Source organism: Diachasmimorpha longicaudata, chromosome 3, assembly GCF_034640455.1.
Source record: "Diachasmimorpha longicaudata isolate KC_UGA_2023 chromosome 3, iyDiaLong2, whole genome shotgun sequence".
NCBI classification, from domain to species: domain Eukaryota; kingdom Metazoa; phylum Arthropoda; class Insecta; order Hymenoptera; family Braconidae; genus Diachasmimorpha; species Diachasmimorpha longicaudata.
Genome location: NC_087227.1, coordinates 5,092,866 through 5,117,565, shown reverse-complemented (window position 1 = coordinate 5,117,565; position 24,700 = coordinate 5,092,866). Strand labels below are relative to the sequence as shown.

The following is a 24,700-nucleotide window of genomic DNA, read 5'->3' as shown; positions in this document are numbered from 1 at the left end:
GATTTATCGTTAGGCGCAGGCGCAAACACTGGGGTTTTGATTACTGAAGAGTCAAAAGCTGTGGACTTGGAGGGCGGACATCTCTCATCTTGGACATAGAAAATTCACGTTATTGGAAGTTGACGATCATTATTAGAACGTCCCAACAATGGTAAATATAGTAACAACTAATTAAAAGTGAAACAAAAGTATCTTTGGGGTTTTTTTGGAGAGCAAACCCGAGAAACTCGGTGGAGTGATGGAGAGACTTTTGGAGCAGTTGATAAGATTTTGACAGCCTTGATGGCAATCAGACTTCTTATCGTGGTTTAATTAGTTGATGTATTGTTAACTAGGGAGGAGTTACGTCCTTCAAATTAGATAATTTTTTAATGGTGTGATCATTACAAGGTACTGCGTTGGGAGAAATGATAATTGTCATCTGATTTCTTTTGTAGATTCGATTCATTTTAATTCAAAACAGAGCTGGAAAGACCAGATTAGCAAAATGGTACATGAACTTCGATGATGATGAGAAGCAGAAATTAATTGAGGAAGTGCATGCTGTGGTCACTGTACGAGACGCCAAACACACGAATTTTGTTGAGGTTAGTTGACCTGTTGTCGTCGTTTCTCTCATTCCTGGACTTATCGTCGACTAAACAATTGTCAGAATTTACAAGGATACTTACATTATCGAAATGAATAATATTCAAGATTTTATGTATTTCATTTCATTCATTTTCCTTTAGACTGGAGTTTTTAGTGGTTTTATTTATGTCAAATAAGTAATTTAACTAAATCGTAATTACCTGAGAAATTGGATGAACTGAATTGGTTTGAAATGGGTGAATATTTGATGTGTGATTTCAAGTCACACGAGATTGAAAGTCAACTAACTGATTGATTTTTGGTTTCAATTTTAGTTTCGTAACTTCAAAATTGTGTACAGAAGATATGCAGGATTGTATTTCTGCATCTGCGTTGATGTCAACGACAACAATTTATGCTACTTGGAAGCTATTCATAATTTCGTTGAAGTACTTAACGAGTACTTCCACAATGTTTGTGAGTTGGATCTAGTCTTCAATTTTTATAAGGTGAGATGATAATAGTCTTATAACACCTTTTATGACAATTTCTTCGCGATTAATTGAAAAGTTTCCCTCCCACTTGGGAGGGAAAATTATATGAGTAAAAATCAAAATGAAAAATGAAAAAACGGAATGATATTTGCTGTATTTGAACCACATTTTACGAAGGAAAAAAAATATTGATAAGGGATACTACAAATCTAGACTATACTGTTTAATTCGAATGAGCGTGAACCCTTTCCATCTGCTATGTTGTTCATCCACATTATTTCATAATGTTATTCTATTCCAGGTGTACACAGTAGTAGACGAGATGTTCCTTGCTGGAGAGATACGGGAAACCAGCCAGACGAAAGTCCTCAAGCAACTTTTGATGTTAAATTCCTTAGAGTAGTGACTGCAAATCCCAATAAATTGTATCATTCCAGTCCCACTTGTTCTCATCCCCTCGTACTCAAATCCATTAAGAATCTCCTTCAGTATAAGTAATTTTTTGTTACTATCAGATTTTTGATTTCTTCGAAGTTGAACTTTTGATCAAATGTGCTTTGAGTATTTATTTAGTTTAAGATTAATAAAAGGTATGAAGTGTAAATTTTAAATTCGATTTTTGATTGATCTTTTCGAAAATGACATTACTATCTTTTAATATTTTTTCTCGCTGCTACGTTCACCATTTTAATTGTAATATCTCCATCAATTCTCAGAGCTTTATTGACAATTGAGAGGTGAGCTCACCTGACGAGAAATGTTGGATCTTTATTATCCGCTGGCAGAAATTGTTTTTCTGATCACTAGGGAATCTTACGAAGATATTTCGAGGATTGTTTTAAACATTTCTGGAAGACCCCCGAGACAAAAATTTCTCTACGCTGAGTACTACGATAACTATATTGATATTTCGATCGCAAAAATTTTCCAAAAACTATATACAGCAGCCAACATTTCCACCCGTCACACTTCCTCCTTTTTCCCCGCTCACCATTCCCCCACTACCATCAACAGTTTACCCCTTCCCCATCTGTTGAATGCATTCAAAAAATATAAAATTTTTCTTCTTTTTTCTAATGCCTCGTTTTGCTCCTCAATTCGCTCTACCCCCACCTCCCTTTCGTATTAACGCATTGTTATATCCCTCGTTACATAAATTATTTTCTATCATGAGCAACTTGAGATTATCACCAAGAGGTCAGACTCATTATTTTCAATGTCAATGAAATATCTCAGTAACGGAGGGGTAGTATATAAGAAACAGCTTCCATTCTCGAATTTGCTGTGCGGTAAAATAGCTGATTGCGAGTGCATTTGTTGCTTAAAAAATTTAACATAATTTATCCATCTTCGTGATGTCATTGAAATAATTCTTGTTTGAATCTGGAAAGAATTTTTCCGGACGAAAGGTTGAGTAAAAATTACCGAAGCAGTTCAACAACCGGTTACAGAATCGACTGGGAAATTTTACCTGAAATTATTATAATTTTTCACTGGCGATTCAGATAACAATTATGGAACGTACCGGAAAAATTCCGTAAAATTTCCTATAATTGCACTTAACTCCGGAATTACGGGGAGGATATGGAATTTTTATTGAATATTTTACTCTGTGTGATATTGTTGAGTTAGAAGACAGATAAATAAGTGGAAAAATTGAAGGTTTGAGACGAAATAATGAAGCCAACGTTGACGAGTTCGATTCCGGGGTTGGCGGAGTTTCCAGCGAGATTTGATAAAATACCCACGGGGGATGGATGGGTGGAGGGTAGGAGGAAGCTCGATGGGGCAGAAGGGTTGTGGAGGATCGATGATCGACTGTATGATCTCACGAATTTCCTGAACAAACATCCTGGCGGCTCCGAGTGGCTCACTATCACTAAAGGAACTGATATTACGGAATTGTTCCAGGTGAGTCATATAATTACATTATTTACGCGTAATTAGTCTTTATCCTGCCCTTCCATCAGTTCCAGTGGTACACGGAGATAAAGATTCCGCAAAAATTGCGGAATTCGCAGTTCCTCACCGATTACGGCTGGAAAAATGATGAATTGTTCAGGAAAAATGACGAAACGTTGAGAAAAAATTAGTTAACAGTTCCGTAAAATGTTTTCATCCCTCAATTATTTGTTAATTTTCTTAATTTTTTAGAGTCATCATTTGACGGACAAAGCGGAAAAATTATTGCCTAAATTTTACATCCGCGATGCAGTCGAACCGAGACCAATTCCCCTGACGTTTGATAAGAATGGATTTTATAAAAAATTCAAGGAGAGAGCGGTCATTGCTCTGAAGGACGTTGACTTTCATCGACCAGCTTTTAAATCAAATTTACTTGCTGATTCGCTGGCCATCGCAACTTTAATTTTGTGCGTCATCACGGCAATGACAGAATCGCGACTTGGACTCATTATCGCAGGTAAAAAATTTCAACACCTGAATAATAGACTAAATATAAATGAAATAACAGATAGAAAGTTGTAATTCTCGTCAGAAAGCCGAAAATCAGTGGATGCAGAGGAGCTTTTTCGGTGAAGTAAGGGAGAACTTTAAAAAATTTCATTGTATTTTTGGAAATGGAAAACTTCAATTGTCTTTCAGCAAAAAAATTGAATGGAATTTTAGGTTTATTTATTAATTTAAGTAAAATACAATTTTTAATGGCGGGAAATATGGGAATTCAACAATTTATGCGATTTGTCATTTGTGATTTGTGTGATTTATGTGATTTGTCGGATGAAAATGAGTTTTTCTATTGCTGAGTTCATGTGAAATTAATGAAATTTTAGGATTTTCTAATACAAACATTTATATACAAGCATTTCGCGCAATCTGCAAATCATTGAATAATCTTTCTCAATTTTATTAATTTTTAAATCACTGTCTTTCTGTGCATGGAATTCGTTCATGATTGGTTCCATTCCACCGAACATATAACAATGAAAATATACAAAGTCTACTTTTTCAGGAAACATGATGGCGTTCACAGTAATAGCGGCTCACAACTACTTCCACATGCGCGATAATTTTCGAATGTACTATTTCGACATGTGTCTGATGTCATCCCGAGAATGGCGAATAACTCATGCAATGAGTCATCACATGTATCCAAATACAATTTGGGATTTTGAAATAATGTCCCTCGAGCCATTGCTGCAATATTTGCCAAAAATTCCAGCAACAATATCACGAAAGATCTCATGGCTCTATTCTCCGATCATCTATTTTGTCGTATTTCATTCACAAGGAGTGAAAAGGTGAGATTTGACATTTTTTTTCATTTCTTAATTCATGAATTTATTTATCCCCTACCACCCTAGCTACCTCCCCCAACCACCCTAGATTTTCCATCTCGATAGCATTTTTTAAAAATAAATCGTAAAAACACGTTGTTTATCACCGAATAACGTCTGAGTGATAGGATACTACTCAACAAGTGCAGCAAAGAGTTTTTGACGAATGTGAGGATGTTGCAGGTGTTTTGTACAGAATTTTATATTCCCTAAAAAAACAAAAATGAATTTTCGTAAAAAATCTGTCAAGAATTAATTTTGCGTAGGGGATTTGCCCTGAAAATATTTTCAGAGCATTTCCATTAATATTTTTGAATCTTGTGGTAGAAATTGAAAATCCAACTGAAATAATTCACTGACGGATGAATCCATGATTTTTATCCACATGACATGTTGTGACAATCGACGTGAGAGTAAGAACCCTTCCACTTTTCTAAACAATTAATTGTTTTTTTTCAGATACGTAGAAGTATTTTTGGTGCGCCAGAAATTTGAATTCCGCGATATAGTGCCATTCATAATTCCAACAGTGATGTTCTATGTGACTGGGAATTTATCGATAACTGTTAAGTACTGGATGCTTATCATCGCCGTCGCGAGTTTTGTTTTTCACGCGATCGGTCTCAACGGAGCGCATCATCATCCCGAAATTTTCCACGATGGCGATCATCCCAGGTGAACAAATTAAAATAATTAAAATAACAAATTATCACGAAGGGACATGGTCCTAAATGTTTGGTTTTTTTAATTTTTGCTAACACATACGAGGACATACCTTCACTTTTATATTTTTTATTTTACATATATGGGTAACAGTACAGTAAAATCATACAGTTTTAAATGTTCAAAAAATTAATAGTTAATTTTTGAACATTTTAATGTTTAAAAAATTAGCGGAATTCAAGTGGATAAAAAAACTTTAAAATTGTTACACTGAAATGCTCTTTCAGGAATGACCTCGATTGGGGATTACTGGAGCTGGACACTGTGAGAGATCGTGATGTAATCGATAACAATTATTTCTTCAATCTGACCCAATACGGCCATCACAGTCTTCATCATCTGATGCCAACAGTCGATCATGGTTACTTACATCTGTGTGTACCAGCCCTTACGGAAACTTGCCGTGAATTTGGCATCAACATGGTCAATTTCTCACCCTTGGAGCTCATCAAGGGGCAATTTAGACAATTACGAAGAGTGAAACCGCGAAAAAATTATCTATAAGAGGATCTTCTCTTAAAAATTTAATTATCTTGGGGAAAAAAATGTGGCTATCACAATCGATACATCCTCCTTGCTATCAATATAGTATATAATATACCATTTCAACACGCCTGCACAGGAAAAATTGTATATGAGCATTTGTTATCGGGAGAACGGAAGCAAAGTGAGCATTTTCCAGTCTAGGAGGGGAAGTTCTCTAGCTAAGACTTTTCTCCCTAGAACGGAAAATGCTCGCTTTCCTCCCGCTTATCAGTGAGTAACATGCGAACTTTCTGTCCAGATGTGTAGAAAGATACTATTGATTTATAGATCTGCAAATTCTCGATTTATCGATTGAGTGGCGCACGATTTAATGCATCAAATTCCTCCAAAAATACTGGAATTTTCATGATTAATTTTCATTCAAATATCCAAGTGTTATTTTATCTTATCCAATGATAATTGTTAACAACTGCAGTTACTTAATAAAACGTATCTGATACAGCAAGAAAGACTTTTACAATTATTTTCCTAATATAGTTGGATTTTTTTTCACACAATTGACATTTACACACACGATAAAAATTAATTTATACCTCATTAGCCCACGTAAACGAACGTTTCGGGCGAATAAAATTTCCCCGTCGATTCCGCAATCGGTGAGGGAAATGTGAGTTCACACCGTCTAGAATTTGTTCATCTCATCAAGCGGATAATTTATTAAAAATTATCGTGTAGTAAAATATTACTTTGTGTAGTAATTTGCCATTCACTACAGGAAGTGATGTCATAATTTTTTTTTTTTTAATGTTTCATAATTTTTCTAATAGTCAGTGATGCGCGAGTGATCGTCATAACGATATAAAGCATGCACTTGTACTAATTAAAAGTTGAAATGAAACATGTACAACATTTAAAGAGGTCGATGATAGATGGTAAAAGGTTCATTGGGGGGTTATCGCTTTTATTATCATATCGGTGAAACAAGGGGCTTGTAGTGGCGGCGACCCCTGCAACTGATATCGCGCGTCGCTTCGCCTCGATGCGCCTCGAATATTGAAGTAATGTAACATAATAAGACATAGTCATTGAATAATGTTGACGATGTTTCCAAATGTGTTGAGCACTTACCTCGGCTGAATTAATTAGGAGAGTCCAATTGATTTTGGCGATTTTTTAAATAAAAATAATTATTTCGTAGCTTTCAATCCCCTTCGCCCTTATTTTCAGGGGAAGTTCATAAATTTATTTATAAAATTTACATACTCATTACAATGTACAGACTAATAAAATTGATTAACCGTTTATCAATAATTCCGTATCTTCAATAATATTTATTGATATAAAGAAAATTAGACATCTGAGTTAAAATAAATTGACTCATTTTTAAGTCGACTTTTTTAGTGATATCTCCCAATCTAAGGGAGATAGCGAAATTTTCGTAAGAACATTTATTGTAGCTTTTCATTGGCCGCACAAAAAAGGTTCTGACAAAAAGTTTGCTATCTCCCCTAGATTTCACGATATTCATCGAAAACTGGACAGCAGCAAGAAGTGACTTATCTCTTTTTACAACTTCACTACTGAAACATATCCATCAACCCCCCGTGTCCCACCTTATCATTAATATCACCGATTTTGCGAAGAAATGATAAAAGAAACCGGGAAAAAAAAAATTCTCATCCACACTGGAGCAAAGGTTTCCTAAATTTACACCACATGTCGGCACAGACGAAAGGGAGGAAATGAAGGAGAAAGGGGGTTGAGGGCGGATCGCATAATTAAGAAAGCCCAGAAGTCTTTCGTGCGACACTCATTCGAGTTCCTCACACAGACACACGTGTATCATAATTTCGCCCTTCTCCCATACTGGACTTGAGAAGTCTCCTCTCGGGGTACAAATAGCTTCACTGAGGTCCCCGGGGACACACCATCGGCAGCTTCTCATGTTCCTCGGCTGCCGAAAGCGCTTTCTACTCGGCCCTTTTTTTTTTCTTTAACCGGGTAGACCCTTGTCGCTTCGGCCGAGGGCAATGTCGGGTTTTAATCTATTTCCCCCTGTCACCCCACCACCCACCCTACCCTCCCTGTTTGCATGATTTTTTTAAGGTCGAGATTGTTTTTTTTCTCAACTCTCAGTTATCGTTTTTTCAACGACTGAAACACCGACGTCTCACAGACACATTGGCTATATTCCACGTTTGCATGGCGGAACGCCCCTGCTGTCCCGGTCGCGAGACATGTCTCCCCCGGCGTTTAGATATTACTGCTGAGGATCCCAATGTCGACTCGTGCACACATAAGTAAGGAACTGAGTGTAAATTATTTTGAAATTCGAGAAAAAAGGTTTCAAGGGGTTTCTGACATTTTTCCGACAGATTTTTGTGACGTTTTTTTAACGGAGAGAAAAGTGAAAAATTACTGTGCCGGTCACTGGAATGGAAATGCAACAGAATGTCTTGTGCTCACACATAAAAATTTTTATCGATACCATCAATTTTGTAATTAATTTTCTAATTACTGATATGTGACTTCGTAAAATTTACTAAACAGCAGTACAAAATGTCAAGGTCTATCATTTTTTATTTACACATATTTAAATAATGAGCCCGTACTGCCCCGCCCTCCTTCGTATATAACAAAAATTAATATTTCCAAGAATCTCTAATCCGGGAAAATAATTTTACAAGAAAAATTTGCTGAAAAAGTGGATAGTCTCGACCGCGATTCGAACCCGGAACCTTCCCATAATGCATCGGGTGGTTCTCCGACCGATATGTCCGGGTCCTAACAGTGACTTCTTCAAGTCATCAAATTTTTATTGCACAGAGACGAGACTGTCACCAGTACCGTATGGGATTCCACAGATAAAATCAATAAATTTTGTTGTTAGAATCAGTATTTGAAGAATCGGGGCTTCACTCAGTTGTCAAATCCAATGATTTCTTGTCGTCTGGATGACTGTTGACTAAAGTAACTGTTTTCTAAATTTATTGGTCCCTCCTTCACCACGGTCTTGCTCATGTTAATCGACCGAAGAACATTCAGCAACCGAGCCACTGCAAGAATAAATGTCTTGAGGACAAGAGTACTCTCTTGATTCATCTGAACTTCATTCAAATAAAATATTAAGGTACCAAAATGTCCCGAGAAAGTAGTGACGTTGCATATGTTCCACCAACTTCTACAATTTTAGTTATAAAATTGAAAAGAGCCGGGTGTGAGTGAAAATTGACGCGCTCTTCCCGTAAATACGTCGACACATTCGAGGATTTGTAGTCATTCGCCTTTTTGACTACCCAACTCTGACGAAATGGCCTGCGATGGGTGGAGTAGACTTTGGTTATCAAATTTCAAAGGTTCTCACTCACGAAAGCAACAAAAATCTCGTGTTCTGGGGAAAAAATGTAATAAAAAATTAATAACTTATTCCAAGATTTTCAACGTGAAATATTTCATTCTAAATGAAAATTTTGGTTGATTCATTAATTTTTGCAGTGACTCCCCATATAGCAACTGTCACTAACGACAAACGTAAGGGTGTGTGGTGCACCAGGTAGCTCACGTCTCAGATGTCTCTGGACCGCAGAAAAAAAAATAATTACCCAGCTGTGATTGTACAACTGAAATTATCGAGTTCCCATTAACATACGCAGCACTCTTCGTTTTATTAATTATAAATTCTCGATTTTATGACCTTTTTTAATTAAATTCCCTCCCACATTTCTTTCCCACGGATCTGCTATAAGGAAACGGTTGACAATAGATTAACGAGATAATTAATTATTGACCAACTGTTTAATCAACATGACAATATATCCCTTTATTCATATTTATATTATATAATACAATTAAGAATTTCGACTTACAAAGATTTCATTTATCAAATGTAAATCGAATGAGATCTGCAACATCAATATCTTAGTTTCTAATTACAAAAAATATTTTCAACCTCAGCGTGACCAGTAATTAATAACTTTCTGTCAAAACTCAATGAGACTCCAAAAGTGTACAGCGTGATTCCCAAAATTCATTATGAAAAATATCCTTGAACTTAGTTATTAATAGCCTTTTAATTTTCCGCCTTGTAACATCGCATTATGACCAAAGTACGAAATTCAATTTTCCACATAATGAACTCACGTGTCGGACTCGTCTCATTAGGCTGTGCCTTCACCTAATGATTATTGCAAACATAACGACCCTGCTGTCGCAGCTCCAGTGTTCCTCTTTGTTTTCCCTTTCCTTTAACCCCCAAAAAAGCCTCAACTTCCCACCAATCGATCATTACAACGAGACAATCGATTCTCCATGAAACCGTCATAATCCACCGATAACCCGGGTCCCTTTCTCCCCAAATCCCACCATAATCCACACATGACACCTGAAATCGATTAATTGAAAATGGCGGACATAATCGAAACATTGCAGCCACATTGCAAACAAGATATCAAATATGCGGCTGCCCACGGAACTACTTCTACTCTATCAAGACCCAACATCGATACTATCGATATCTCGAAAGTCTCTCCCTCTGATTCCTCATTAGTTGACAGACCAGACTGCACCTCACACACTAGTTGAAAAATAAATATTCACTGTCGATATTGAAATGTCTTTACTTTCTCTCGATAATTGTATATTTTTAGTAAAAAATATAAATTCCACAATCGACTTTAAATAAAAAATAGAGGCACTTTGTTCGAATTATATTAATTACATGGGCTGCCAGGCTGACTGTGACCATTTTGAATGATAACTGGTTGGAGTGACAGGCCAGGTGACCCATTACATCCAACTCCTCCATTAGAATGATGATGATGGTACAGAGGGGACGCATAATACTGCGTATGATGATGATGTGAATGATGATGGTATCCATTGGTCACCTCCTCGTCGTTATTATTATTATTGCTATTATTATTGTTATTATTATTGTTATTATTACTACCGTTACTATTTCCCTGATTGTCGTTGCTGATACCTCGATGATGATGATGATGAGTAGCTTGGCATAGCGACGATGACGATGAATTCGTTGGTAGAGTTGGAATTCCGGTTGCCAGAATATCATGTACAGTATGGGAACTTGGCCAAGATAGTGCAACTGGTGTTAATCCATTTTGATGACCAACTGAAGTTGGTGTAGGTGGTGATGGTGACATTTTATTGCCCATCGATGGAGTGAGTCCCACTGGAAATCCATGAGGTAATGAGTTCACTGTACGAAGAGAAATAGTTAAAAAATTATGGAGCACGTGGTTGACGATGGAAAATTGTTTTTTTATTTTGCAGAAATGGAGAATGAGATTGAAGTGATGAGGAAAATCTCAAGGGCAACAGTGAGGATAATAGGAAATTAGGTAATGGGAAGTGAAGGAGTAGGGGAATAGGAAATTGTCATGTGCTTTTTGTCAGAGTGAAAGGTGAAAAGGAATTTCCCAGTTATTTTGTTAATGTTAAGTTCATTTGGGAATTTAGTATCTTTTGGCGGGGGTCGAATTGTTTTTAAGGGTTTAGGTGTTATTTGGTTGCTTTAAACAAATAGAGCAGTTTGAAGCAAATTTTAAGGAATAATTGTTGGATTTATGTGGGGAATAGGAGGGTATGGCACCCTGGTATCTTTTGTTCTTCCACTGAGACGCCGAGATATAGATACATCCAGGTATTTATACCATTGGTAGACGGGGACACAGTCGGTGCCACTGTGGCATGCCAGACTAAAAAGACAAGAAGAGAAGAAGAGGGAAAGTTAAACCAAAACGACAAATGCTTTAGCACTCCGAGAAGTCTTAGGTGGGCAATCGTTTCATTGAAACTAATTGCTAATGAATACAAAGATCTTCTGAGGTGGTCTTAGTGTCTTCTACTTCACGTCGGATTGTCGTGATTCTGTCATTCAACGATTGTGGTCTATAAAATGGTCGAGTGGGTTTATTTCGCGTGGAAAAATTGTTTTCTCGTCGAAGATATCTCAGAAATCTTCGTAAGAATCATCGAACGATCCTGGGAAGATGGTTCAGAAGCTTTTGGAAGGATCAGCAAAAGGTCGTTGACATATCTGAAGAATTTTTTTGGATCATCAGGGGGATTTTCCGAAGGTCATTCGATCTCAGGTGAATTTATGAATCTTGACGTCGCTTACGGATCACGAAAGGGACTGAGAAAGTTTTTGTGATAGTAACTAACTTCTCAACTAACATGTGATTCTTCTGGAAATTCCTGAAAAATCTTCGACATCCAGAACATTTGATTACCCAAGTGATCATTCCTTCTCACCCCACAAACCAATTTTAATACTGATCCACTCACCTTGATGATGATGATGATGCGTTACCGCTGCCGGAGATGGATGATAAGGTGCTGAGGGGTACGGTACAGGACACAATGCAGCTCCTGCAACGGCTGCTGCTGCATAGAGATGGTGATGATGATGGTGGTGGTGAGGATGATGCGGATGATGATGAATGGCAGCAGCGGCTGCTGCTGCTGCAGCAGCAGCCCCAACTTTATTTCTCAGGATTCTCGATATACTTGAGACCGAGGGTACGTTATACTTATCACAGACTCCATCAGACAACAATCGATCTCTTATCTCCCACGCAAAGATTCCTGGATCTTTTAATTTCAATTGTTTAATGTACTGAACGACTTTGGGTGTTGTAACACGGGGTTTGCTACCGCCTATGGCACCTGGAAGAATACTTCCGGTCTCGTGATAACGTGCCAGGATCTTGGAAACGCATCCATGACTCACACGAAGTTGACGGGATATGTCACATGGCCGGATACCTAATTGGGCCAGTTCAACAATTCGGAGACGTACAGCATTGGGTAGTGGTCTACCATTGACGAAGACACCACCGAGTTGATTTACCTCGCCGTATTGTTGAGGATTTTGCTGGGACTGTTGATGATGCGGCGATTGTTGCTGAGAGGTCAGACCCGTGCTGTCTGCAAAATAAATTTATTTATTGAATTTTATCAAGGCATTCCTGATGAAATGGAATATCAAATTATCGCAACGCCGCTCACTTTAAAATCATGTCGTGTGGATTAAATTCTTGATATTTTCCAATGATTTTTTTTTCACTGATAGCTCTGATGATTAGCTTGAAAAAGTTATCTGGAATTTTTTTGATTTACCGTCTCAATCCTGAGATATATTTTTTGTAAGACGTCGGTAAAAGCCATTTCAATGTTTTTAAGGGAAGATCAGAGTAATTATTGCACGATTAAATAAAAATTGAACGTCAATTAAAATAGTGTCAGTCACAGTTGACATTATTTAGGGGAAGTTATTATTGTTATAAATTCATGTGTAATTGTTGATGGAAGTGAAAGCGGTATTTATTCTCACTACGATATTCAAAATCAAAGGGGAAAATTTTGGAATCCCTGGTATGTGCACTAAATCGCATTTCACGCGTCCACGCTTTTGCTTGGACAACATTGAGTCAAATATTGTCACTCGAGGTAGCTGTCGTACACAGAAAGTCACGATGAAATACGTCAGGAAGTGAAGTCGATGGGTTTCTACCACTAATGAGATGCACACATGGAAAACTTGAATTTAGAAGATGAGAAAATGGAGAGGAAGAGGAGGAGTTGAGGGACAGAAGGAGGAATTGGATTATGTATGGTCCTTAATTAGCGAAGTTTGGATGCTGGGGCAATTGCTGGGCGAGACATTCTTCGGGCATTGCAATCACCTCCCTTTTGCAATTTTTTTATGAGCGCGGGATATCTTTAACTCTCTGCAGTTTCTGAAATTTCTTCTGGGAAGTGAATTTGTCTGACTGTCGACAAAGACGTTCGCGTGATAAATTTCAATTTAAATAATTCAAGGGAAATATGTGCTGGGTTTGACAAACAATATTTTAATACAGTTTTAAACTTAATTAGTACCCTGATTTTTTCTGAAAATATTTTCAAATAAGAACGAACATTCAACGATTGTCCAAAAATTCTCGATTTTTGGGTTCATTGTGACGGCCGGGGTGAAACGGAAGGGGGCGGCAAAATTAGATGATATGAAGGAATTTTAAACAAGTTCTTTTTCATCAACTTCGAGCCCAAAAATAATTGACATAAATAATTAAGAAACTTCAGTTCAGTCTTGGTTTATGTTATTGGGAAATTTGATGTCAATTTCGCTGTCATCATTCGATTTCCTCACATTTAGCAGAAAATTCTTGACAACTTACTCATTTTGTGATGTTGCATGATTCAATCTTATTCTTTCTGCACTCATAAAGCTAATGGGACATTACTTCCCGTCATTTAACAGTTCTAATGAGAATTTAATAAAGTTTCAGATCTTCAATTACTACTTTACTTTTTTATTATCAAGAGAAGCATCGGATCTCGACATTTTACAACATTCCACGTACTTCCGTCATAGAGTGAAAATAACAATTAGAAAGTCAACTAAAAAAACCATTTTAAATGATTCACCTATTTAAAATAACACATTTTTCCCGGATCCATCTGTTGGAATCATTTGGTTGTAAATTTTTCATGTGAAAACGGAAAAAAAATTTGTTTCTCAATTTGAAATTTAAGTTTGCGGTACAGGAACATCTACGGACATGATAAATAAAAATAAAAATGTGACGGGGCCTCGCAGTCTGAGATTCTCGGAAATGTTTCGTCGGCGGAGACGAGTTTTTACTTGCGGCATATATTACTGTACAAGCCACCATCGAGCCATTTTTTTTCCCATTTTGTTCTTTTTCTCACTCACTTCGTTTGTATGGGGCTCTTACGTTTAATGACTATTTCAAGTTTCCCTCCTCAATATCATACCCTCGAAGATATCAAAAATATGATCGCACAATTTGATAAGTTGTTAATTACTCGCGGTGTAGGCGATGAGAAACATCAAAAGAAGACCAATTACTCTGTGGAGGCTTTTATTACGATTTCACTCTTATGGTGATGGGTTTACAGCTACACCAGTCGTCTTGATATTTTTTAATGAGCAAAGTGATGAATTGCTTCCTACAAATACCCCAATTTTTCCAATAAATCAGGGCTATTAATTTTTTTAAATAGTTTTATGTGGAAAAAATTATGGGGATAAAATATATTTTTTGTAAAAATAGATCGAACCGAGTAAACGTGAGAAATATACTTTAAGACAATTGTTTAAAAATGAGAGCGATATATGACGATATGAGGGCAGGGTATACATATGTATAATTACCCAAGACCGAATAACATAAGCGAAGAGAGAAAATAATAATCAGTGAAGATGTAAAACAAAGAACGTTTGTAGCATCAAAAGGAAATACATTAAATTAAATCCCATTTAATCAATTTCCCCCATCAATTCTTTATCAGCATTATTTAATTATCGTAGCAATCACCCATCGATTACGAAAAATATTACTAGTTGTTAACGAAGAGTAATTGGAGCAAGACAATTATTTATTATTAATTCAATCCATGTTCCCAGCTATGGATTCTCGATTAATTCTGTCAATGAGTAATCGCAATCAGTATTTTTAAACTTCCCATTAGATTAAATATTGATACAGATAAATTGTCAATCACTCCATTCATCAGTAATCATCGTTGAGGTTTATCGTCGGCATTGAACCAATCAGTGATCAGTGATTGAAATGAACGATCGATTGATCGAACACTCACTCGAATATTGGAATCGAGTGATTATTGATTAATCAATTCATGATTAATCACTGCTGAGGTTCATCCAATAGTCGATTAGTTGGCAGTTACAAAAGAACAGTTTACACCAACCAAATTGTTCTATATCACTATGTATTCCAATTTGTTCAATACGTGAGTAAATAATTAAATAACAACAAATTAAAAAAAAATGATCCAGTTATTGAATAGTGAGAGAAAACGAGTGATTCATTTAATTTTTTTCAAATATCATTAGACAGGCAGAAGTTAGAAAAAAACATTAGAAAATTTTTTTGGACAAACTGACCTACTTTTCAAATAATGTCTAATAGTATTTTTTTGTAATTCTTTAGGACATGTTTTACACAATATTTTGGGTTTTTCAAAAAATATTTTCTGATATTTTCCACCAAGTTCAAGAGCTGAGGAAACACTGACAAAATAGTCTGCGCTAATTTTCTGATTAGTAATTCGGGTAATCAGGCTCATTAATTATTTAAAATCTGGTTCAACGCTTCTTGATTCACAAACTAATCACTTCATTCGAGCACATAATCCAATTTAATTAATCTAATCATCAGACCGTAACGAGCTACAGCAAAAAGCCACCATGTTTTCAACGGATGTCACAATATTTTGATGGCTACACATGAGTGGCTCATTCATAGAATCGTCTTAACTGCAGAAACTGTTAACCCACAAATCCAATAGAAGAGTCAAATGGCTTAAAGCGCAAAAAACATCGGAACTCTTCTCATGTAATATTATTAGATGACGTTTTTTTTTATTCATCATCTCTTTCTCGGTTCTTCTTTTCTCGGTTGATGAATGGTGGAGATCAAAGGGGCCGATGTTTGCAAGTCAGTTTACACGCGTGTAATACATGTGTCTTTAACCCAGCGAGACTTTAACATGTATAGGAGAAAAAAATGGGCCCAATGTACGGTGCATTTTGGTGGAGTGACGACGAGAGGGGGAATGAGAAAAGTGGGCGGGTCTGGTTCTAGTTGATGGATGTCAGTGTCACCCGTTCAACATGTGCTTTATTTAGGTGAACTTTTGAAACCTCTAAGCACTGTTTGTCCAACGTCTTAACCGCTAATTATTGGGGGAAGAGCGAACTATTGTTTCTCCGGTCTTTTTGGGAGTTGAGAGTAAATAGATGATTTGTTGCTTCCGAATGGAAACATTGCAATTGTCCAACCCCGATGCAAAATAGAAAAATCTAATTTTGTTTAGAAACGATGTAGAATTATATGAAATGGAAAAATGTAAAATTTTGTGAAAATGTCTGTGTGATGTCCGCGACGAGGGGTTATTATTTAAATATAAGTGGGTAAAAAAATTGCAAAAAATTCTAAATTGCATCACATAGTAGGTAAGAGTTGAGGGTTCCTCTGGACCCAAATTTAGCTCGATTGATCAACCCTTTTTTGAAAAATCCCCATTTTTTTATAAAACGAGATGAGCTGACGTATTTCAGACTCGAGTTTTTGAGCGATATCTCCGAATCTAAGAGAGATAGCGGAAGTGTCGTCAATACATTTATTGTAGCTCTCAATTCGCCCTACAAAAAAGGTACTGATGAAAATTTTTCCATCTTTCTTAGATTTCAAGATATTCATAAAAAACTCGCCAATACTGAGAAGGGACTTATCTCATTTTACTCCTTCGCTACCGAATTATTATTACTCTACTGTGATTGAAATTTGAGTATCCCAGAGGTCCCTCAGTATGGCTTATTACAATTCCCTGTGGCCAACAGCACCATGTCATCAAAAGATCAAAAAGCCCGAAATTAACGAGCTAACTCCGAAACACTTCATCTGGAAACGCATTGAAATTCCTCAACTTTTTACGTAGCTTTGGTTTAGAGGCGTTAAAAACTAATTCCTGCAACGGTTGACCTCTTCCCGAGAAATTTCAATCGAATAAATTCTCAAAGCTGGCACAAAAAAACATGAAAAAAATGATGAAAAGAACATTGGAGAGACCATGCACGAGTTGGCCACCCAATTCGCCCGGAAGAATCTACAAATCCCTTATTAACATCCTCTCTCATCCTCTCTCGCTCTTTCCCATTTTTCCTTCTCCCTCCGTCACATTAAACCAAAAGTCACGATCCCAAAATGTGAGGGACCTGAAATTTGAGATGCAAAACCGTTGACACAGGATCACTCCCTCCCACCACCAAACCTTCTAAGTGCTTCTGTACCGAATGAAAAGCGCAAATTTGTTGACAAAAGGTTTTGAAGCCAGGCCCAGGTATGACTACTGGCGCCAGTGAATATTTATTATTGACTTTTGACCCCTATCCTTGGACGAAAATATTTTTTAAAATCGTTGGGGCAGTAATTGCGAAATTAAAATGAGATATTGATTGGATAGAAATGTTGGCCTTTCCCCTCACGAATAATTAAATTTGATTATTTCCCGAAGTCATTAGACGTCTGATCCGCAGGGAGGCATCGCCGACAGTCAGCCGAGGGTCCGCCGACATATGGCCAGCGGTGGGCCGACACTCGCAAATTTCAAATTAAATTACATTTCTCGTATCCTGTACCGGAGTCACTAGCGAAAATGCAAATCACTCGGTTTTTAATTTATTAGTTTAGTAATTTTCTAAAGGATCATCGCAATTTCCTCGGCATTAGTCATCGATAATTAAAATAATGATCATAGTTCGTGATAATAGTCTCTGAAGTCATGAAAAAAGCAACGTCATGCGAACGGACTCTGGATGTTGAAGAAATGTGAGTCTGAATGATCAATGATGTAAACCAGAGTGGAAAATGTCAGTCGCAGATAGTCGGAAGCTAATTCAAACTATTTGATCAGTCCTTTGTAAATTCGGTAGCCACCGGTGAGAGCCTCCTGTCTCCGTCCTCTCACCCGCAAGCTGTGTTTGACGATCGTCCGAATAAATGTTCCTAATTGACAACTAATGAATCCCTAAACCCGAAAGTTGACAAACTCCAACGACGTCAGAGCCACCCACGTCAATTTGCCTTTTGAATTTTTTCTTCAATATCTTCGAATCTAAGAGAGATCGTGAAATTTTTGTTTAAAAAAATTCGGAAAAAATATAGGGAGAGAAATTTTTTTGAAAAATTACGTGTCTTGTTTCGTAACCAATGAAAACACAGTGTTCAGTAAAAATCACCGAACAGTTGGGCATTTTTTTCACTGAACGTTTCATATTTTTTCTTGAAAGTTGACTGAAAAAGTGCGCAAACGTTCCGTAATTTTCACTGAATAATATTTTGACTGGAAAATTACTTTTTCTTCTGCTCTTCGCACACGTCATTTTAGTTGAATATCCCGCTCCCTATAAAGTTACTGAATTTATATTCACATCTAAAAGAAGTAATTCTCAATTCATTCGTCTTATCACCCTATCATAATCCCACAGAGTTGTCCTCAACAATCTATGTCACTAGCCCCAAATCATGAACTCCTTCATAGCCATGCAAAAGGTTATCGCATTAAAAAGCCACCACTGAGTTATTCGTTACGGACAGTCTAACTTTACGATAGCACTAAAAACCACAAACAATTTTAATAAAAAATAATATGAAATAAATTATAATTTCATATCCTCACCGAGCACGATGGGATCCATTGGAAAAGCGGCTCTGCAGCCGTCGGTAAATTCGCAATGGCCGACGCTTTTCAATATCTAATCCCGCTCAACCCCAACCCAATAATCAACACCATTAAACTAAAAAATATCACACCATCAGTCCTTCAATTCCCTACCAACAATCAGCCTCAAACCATCAACCAATCACTTCCCAGTGGACTTTACAACTTCGCGATAACTACTTCATTAACCAGATTAATAAACATCTCACTTTATCCCTTTTTAAAATTAATTTTCAACATGAACATCGACTTTTCTCCCCAGAAAATACGATTTCTCCTTATCCATTAAAAAACAAAATCAGTTCCGAGTGAACAATCAACGTAACCCCAACACGTTACAATTATTCCGATCACCGATGCGCGTCTCACCCCTCGCAGAGTGACCAACTGACTGCGACACGAGAGTTCAACCGAGAAATAGTGTAAAAATCTCTTGAACTCATCGGAAAAAGGGGGCGCGCCGATGGTTTAACACTCCACCCACGCCAATGGTTGATAAACCGGGGACGAGGGCGAGGAGCCATTGGCTCAGTTACACTGGCACACACCGGTGAAGGTGTTGGGGTGAGAGGGAAGATGAGGATGATTCTACGATGGTTACCAGTGTCTCGGGTGGGTAAGGGGTGGCTCGGGGGATTGTGAGGGTCTAGCGGTTGAGCGGACGCTTACGATGTTGGAGGGGCGGAGCTCACGGCCCATTGGCGAATTCACCCACCGTACGAAACGTTAACAGTTTATCGTACACGCCTTGTTTCCGAGGCTTTGTGGTCACTGTCATCGGATCATTGTTTATATCAGAGGGAGAATTAAGTAATTGGAGAGGATTAATTAAGTGATTTAAAATTTTTAATGATGATATTTTTTTTTTTTGTTTCAATTTTTTGGAAACGCACTTGATGATGTTTATGGAGTTGATGGTGCATCCAGAGACAATGTTTATTTATTATTGCAACTATTATTATTATGATTAATATTATTATTGTGGTTGTTGTTGTTGTTGTTGTTGTTGTTGTTATAGTGTTATTGTACCCATAGGGAAAGAAATTATAGATAAAAATTAGTCTTTCAGGGGGCGAAGATTAGTTTTATCACAAAAATTACCCTCCCACGTGGTATTTTTCCAATAAAGCATAACCTAAAAAGTAGTTGACTGTAATTTTGTCTAGAGAGATTTTGTTTAGAGATTTAATTTTAATTAAAAATTTATTTTTGTGTTGGTGACAAATAGGGTGCACCCTGACGATTGAAAGAGGGTAGATTGAGGCCTGAATATTGGATGGGGGGTTTAATTAAATATAAAAGGCAATGGGTTTATAATTATAACTTTTTTCTTATAATATAATTTGATCTCTTTGTAAGAGACTAACGATTGGTCTTAAAGAGCAAGAGATTATTCGTCATCTTACAAAGATTCTGGTAATTTTTCCTATGGAGTAATTGTTTATGGTGATGGGGCCTCTCGTCACTCTGGAGCTTTTTACATTAATTAGTTTTTGCAAGAGTTATTGTTTCTGTGAATAATTCTAAGAAAGAGCTAAATACTTCTGTGGTGGAGATGGAGCCTGGGTGTATGGAACAATGTTGATTCCATCGTTGGATTCTCTGTTGATCCAACTTGAGCGGAATATGGATCTTTGGATCTCAATCCAGGGTAGAATAAAGCTTGACTCCATTGTCGAATTCAAGGCTGATTAGAACAAATGTGTGAATGTTGCATTAAGCCTAGATAATTATTGGGTTTATAAATAATGTACCTCAATGTGCCCAATTATATTCCACTAAAATACTTCAAAGAGTTTCCAGTGATAGTTATTGGGGAATTATCGGTCCATTGGAAGGGTTGATCGATGATTATCAAGGGTTCTCGGGCGCGCCTCGATCCACTTAATGAGCTTTCGAAGTTCATCACAGCTTGATTCAACCGTGAGAATCTAGGCTCGATCTACCCGCACCAATTCTCAATCAAGGCTGACCCAATCCCTAACAGGAGATGAGGAATGGCCGACTGTCGGCCGGCTGTCGACCAGCATTGGCCAAATGTCGGCCCACTGTCGGCCATTCCTCATCTCCTGCCAGGGATGTTCATTTAATTGTCCATTCGAACCGGCGTATAACCCCCCGCATACCAAAGTATGCCATTTCAAAAAGCTCATCCCACATGAGGATTCCCATACGGTAAAAAAGGGGTCCGATTCGGCGCCTGATATTCGCTCTCCAGAAATTACCTTAAATCCCCCTGAAAATTTACCACGTATCCACCGTAAAAAGGGCCCTAATGGGTCTGTCCCTCTGTCCTATATATTAATGGTAACAATTACGTAAAATTCCCGGTAAAATAAAAAATATCCACATTCAATCAATCCCGACATAATGGTCCCCGTTTGTTCGATCTCCGCCAAAAATTGTGGCGCCAAAAAATCGTTTAAATGAAGAGCCGAGACCGGAAAGGGTTTAAAGCGAAATTTTCTCATTTAACTTCCCTCTTTACACGATTCTCGGAAAATTGAGGTTGTTGATGTGCCTATATTCCCCGTACAGTGGCCCAAGTAAATTTTAACCACCACTCACAACATATTCATCGAGTCCACGTGTAAAAAAAAACTGACGCGCGGAAGAGTGACGAGAGACGATAGTCGGAATCAACGATAAAACATCCGAAAAACCCCTTGAACCCACGTAAATTTAGATTTTGGGCTTAAAGCCAGATAATTCTCTGCTTCGCGGTGTGAAACGGCCTTTGCTCATTTCATACCCAATATCCCATAAACCATTTCTCATCACCGGGTTTGTATACCCACTTCAATTATAACATTTCAGGTATTCAACAAGCCACGAATATCATTATCCGGGTGAATTGTATGAAATTGTTTGATTCACTTTTATATCACTTTGATCATACCCTGAACTGCGCTCACTTCTCTCTTCTTCAATCCCAAAATTCACAATTTACTCCGGCTTTGAACTCAAAAATTAATTTAACGAAAATTAATCAGTTTTCACTTTGATGTTTTTGAGAGAAATATCAATTATGTTAATTCGGTTATCAATTTTTCGTTCGACAAATTATGTCAAAACAAGTGGGAAACTGGTCTTGTACTGTACAAAAGACAAGGAAAAGAAATTCTCGATATAAATTTGTTCTCCAGAGGGTGAAATACGGGAGAAAAGTGAGTTTCATCGCAAAAATTAAATCCCTAACCCTAACAGGAGATGAGGAATGGCCGACTGTCGGCCAGCATTGGCCAAATGTCGGCCCACTGTCGGCCATTCCTCCTCCTGTTAGGGTAACCCGCATATTATCAAAGAAATAATTTAAAAAGTAATTGGATGTCATTATGTTTCGTGTTTTACCCTCTGAAGGTGCGGTTTTAATCGATAATTTATTTATCTATTTATTTACTTGTGTGTGATAATTTTACAGCTCTTGGGGAATTCCTACTGATTATTTATTTCATTTGGATGTCGCCACCTGAGGGAAAATTATTAAACCGTTAATTTCCTTGAATTCTGTGAATTATTTTTCACAATTGTAACAGATATCGTTCAAACATCTGTCAAATTCGTATTGAAGTTTATGCGCGGTAAAACGGCGTGAATATCTCGAAATCTAGAGGATGTAGCAAAATTTTTATCAGAACCTTTTTTGTAGAGCAAATCGAGAGCTATAATAAATATAATAACAAAAATTTCGCTATCTCCCTTAGATTCAGAAATATCGCTCAATTAAAAACTCTACTCGGATCCAAGTCAACTTATCTCGTTGTAGCACTTCGCTACTGAAATTAACAATTATTTATAACAATGTAGTACTATTGTTTGAACTACATTATCACATGAATTAATAAGATCATCCGTTAGGTTGTACCATTCGTCTGATTTACACGCACTCTCGGCTATTTAGCGAATCGCAATGTAATAAATTGAGGCGTTGGAGTAAATGGGCCCTGACCTGTGGGGCGGTATCCAGGTAATGAGATATGAAGAAAGACAAAAATTATGATGCCATATTTTCGCTTGGGATTGTCACAGATGACAAATACATGCACTTTTCTCCTCACACACACCAACAAATAATTATTCCCTGTCACCTTTCACGATTTCATTTTACCACGAGCCTCAAAATCACCTTTCAAAAATCAATTATTATATTTATATTCACTAATATGAATAATTTTCATTAATTATATGATCTATCCTGTGGAAAATAACTTGTTGATCCGATCCTCATTATATGTACACGGAAAAGTCAAATTTTTCATGCTAAAAATGTTTACCAACTCCAAAAAATTCCCATCGCATTATATATTCTATATATTATATAGAGACGATTTTATTAATAAAAAAATGGCGCCAGAGAGGATCGAACCCGCGGCTTTTGCGTAATCAACATATGTATATATATAATATAATTATATTTCAATAATTCAAATGTAAAAAAAATTATTTGTCACTAAAAATGAACCCACCCTCGAAGGCTGTCAATACGTGTGTCAAACGCGCCCTTAAATCTCGTTTACTAAATAAAAATTCTTGTAAATTTACGTGCCTGTTCCATAATCTACCAATATTCGGTAAAAATTACGGAACAGTAACGCTCTTTTTCAGTGAAATTTCAGGAAAAAGTCCAAAACGTGTCCGAAAACGCGTGAAACATTCAGTGAAAAAATGTGCAACTGCTCCGTAATTTTTACTGAATATTGTCTTCACTAGCAAATTACGGAGCAGGCACGTAATTTATCAAGAATTTTGCTCTCCATGACACAACTAAAAATTACGGAATATGTTCCGGAAAAATTCCTCATCAGTTTTGCAAAATTTCCGATAAACCGCACTTTTCTGTCCATTACCAAAAATATCTAACTTTTATTACCTTTTATTATCTCTCTGTATAACAAATACAACCGCTAAATGCATTATATATTTTGATATTATATTATATTTACATATACCGTAATTCGTTACAATAATTGGCCATTGCCTGAAGGTTTTGAGCCAGTCAATTGCTTGCGATTGTTTGTAATAAATATTTTGTACTTGTGCATTATATCATTCCTTTTAAACTCACCATTTCCAAGATGATGAAAATAATACGAAATGCAAGGGGTTGCTCCCTAATATATCACAAATTTCTCGTCTTTTGGAAAATTGTCGGACGAGGCGTCGGAGGGGCTTCATTTAGCACGTAATATAAACCCCTTGGCAAAGATATCTATTTATATATTTTCACAAACTGAAAAGTCAACGATACACAGAAATAAAGGTAGCAGTGTAACTATCCTCGGGTTATAATGTGCACATGTGCGTGTGGATCGTAAATTTATGCGAGTGCAATGCAGTATATGCAGTGCATGCCTTCCTCCTCACTCCACCCCCTTTAGCCCCACCATCCTCCTCACCAGCAATCCCTCTACCCCTTTCCCAAGGATTGAGGGGGCCAACCAACAAGTAAATGCAAGATACTCTTATGGCTGGCATGGCGTAGCGGTTTAATGGCTCGAAACTAACGTTCAGGATCGGATTCACTGATTTTATTCTCATGTTTCGGGTGAATGGACAATTTCTGGGCCATTACTATGCATAAGGCCCTACTGATGCCGCCCTTCATACTGATATAAAGGAAGATTACTTAAAAAAAAATCTTGTACAATTCCAATGATTTTTTTTTTCGACAATTTCTTTTGCGACTGAAATACATTTAAGGAAAAAATTGAGGGAGTGAAAGTATACGATTTATTTTTAGTTATTTTGTCATTGAGAGAGAAGAGGAGAAAATTGACGAGAACTTCGAGGGAGGAGAATTTCCGAGTAATGTTTTACAATGTTTTCCCAGAAAAT

At 37.0% G+C, this 24,700-nt stretch overlaps 3 protein-coding genes across 7 annotated transcripts; 2 read left to right on the top strand and 1 right to left on the bottom strand.

Moving 5' to 3' along the window:
* The first annotated feature begins 3 nt into the window (after positions 1 to 3).
* Positions 4 to 1,675, top strand: LOC135160166 (AP-2 complex subunit sigma). The gene is made up of 4 exons (XM_064116409.1): positions 4 to 151; positions 438 to 587; positions 906 to 1,079; positions 1,366 to 1,675. The coding sequence occupies exons 1-4, from the start codon at positions 149 to 151 to the stop codon at positions 1,465 to 1,467; spliced, it is 429 nt and encodes a 142-aa protein (XP_063972479.1). The 5' UTR covers positions 4 to 148; the 3' UTR covers positions 1,468 to 1,675.
* Positions 1,676 to 2,323: 648 nt separating this feature from the next.
* On the top strand, positions 2,324 to 6,078 carry LOC135160155 (cytochrome b5-related protein-like). Of its 3 annotated transcripts, none has more exons than XM_064116383.1 (6): positions 2,324 to 2,473; positions 2,727 to 2,975; positions 3,219 to 3,486; positions 4,036 to 4,324; positions 4,820 to 5,035; positions 5,311 to 6,078. In XM_064116383.1, the coding sequence occupies exons 2-6, from the start codon at positions 2,742 to 2,744 to the stop codon at positions 5,585 to 5,587; spliced, it is 1,284 nt and encodes a 427-aa protein (XP_063972453.1). In that variant the 5' UTR covers positions 2,324 to 2,473; positions 2,727 to 2,741; the 3' UTR covers positions 5,588 to 6,078. The 3 variants fall into 3 exon arrangements, with proteins under 3 accessions (XP_063972453.1, XP_063972452.1, XP_063972451.1); XM_064116382.1 differs by having other exon boundaries at positions 2,334 to 2,473; positions 2,697 to 2,975; XM_064116381.1 differs by having other exon boundaries at positions 2,336 to 2,975.
* Positions 6,079 to 7,662: 1,584 nt separating this feature from the next.
* LOC135160159 (paired box protein Pax-1-like) lies at positions 7,663 to 19,257 on the bottom strand. 3 transcript variants are annotated; one of them, XR_010298511.1, is made up of 5 exons: positions 18,824 to 19,257; positions 11,879 to 12,520; positions 10,518 to 10,787; positions 8,704 to 8,960; positions 7,663 to 8,625 (listed from the first exon to the last, which is right to left on the bottom strand). XR_010298511.1 is itself a non-coding variant. In XM_064116396.1 (3 exons), the coding sequence occupies exons 1-3, from the start codon at positions 18,840 to 18,842 to the stop codon at positions 10,279 to 10,281; spliced, it is 1,170 nt and encodes a 389-aa protein (XP_063972466.1). In that variant the 5' UTR covers positions 18,843 to 19,257; the 3' UTR covers positions 9,364 to 10,278. The 3 variants fall into 3 exon arrangements, 2 of the variants coding, with proteins under 2 accessions (XP_063972466.1, XP_063972467.1); XM_064116396.1 differs by lacking the exons at positions 7,663 to 8,625; positions 8,704 to 8,960 and having other exon boundaries at positions 9,364 to 10,787; XM_064116397.1 differs by lacking the exons at positions 7,663 to 8,625; positions 8,704 to 8,960 and having other exon boundaries at positions 9,364 to 10,760.
* Between the last annotated feature and the right edge of the window lie 5,443 nt (positions 19,258 to 24,700).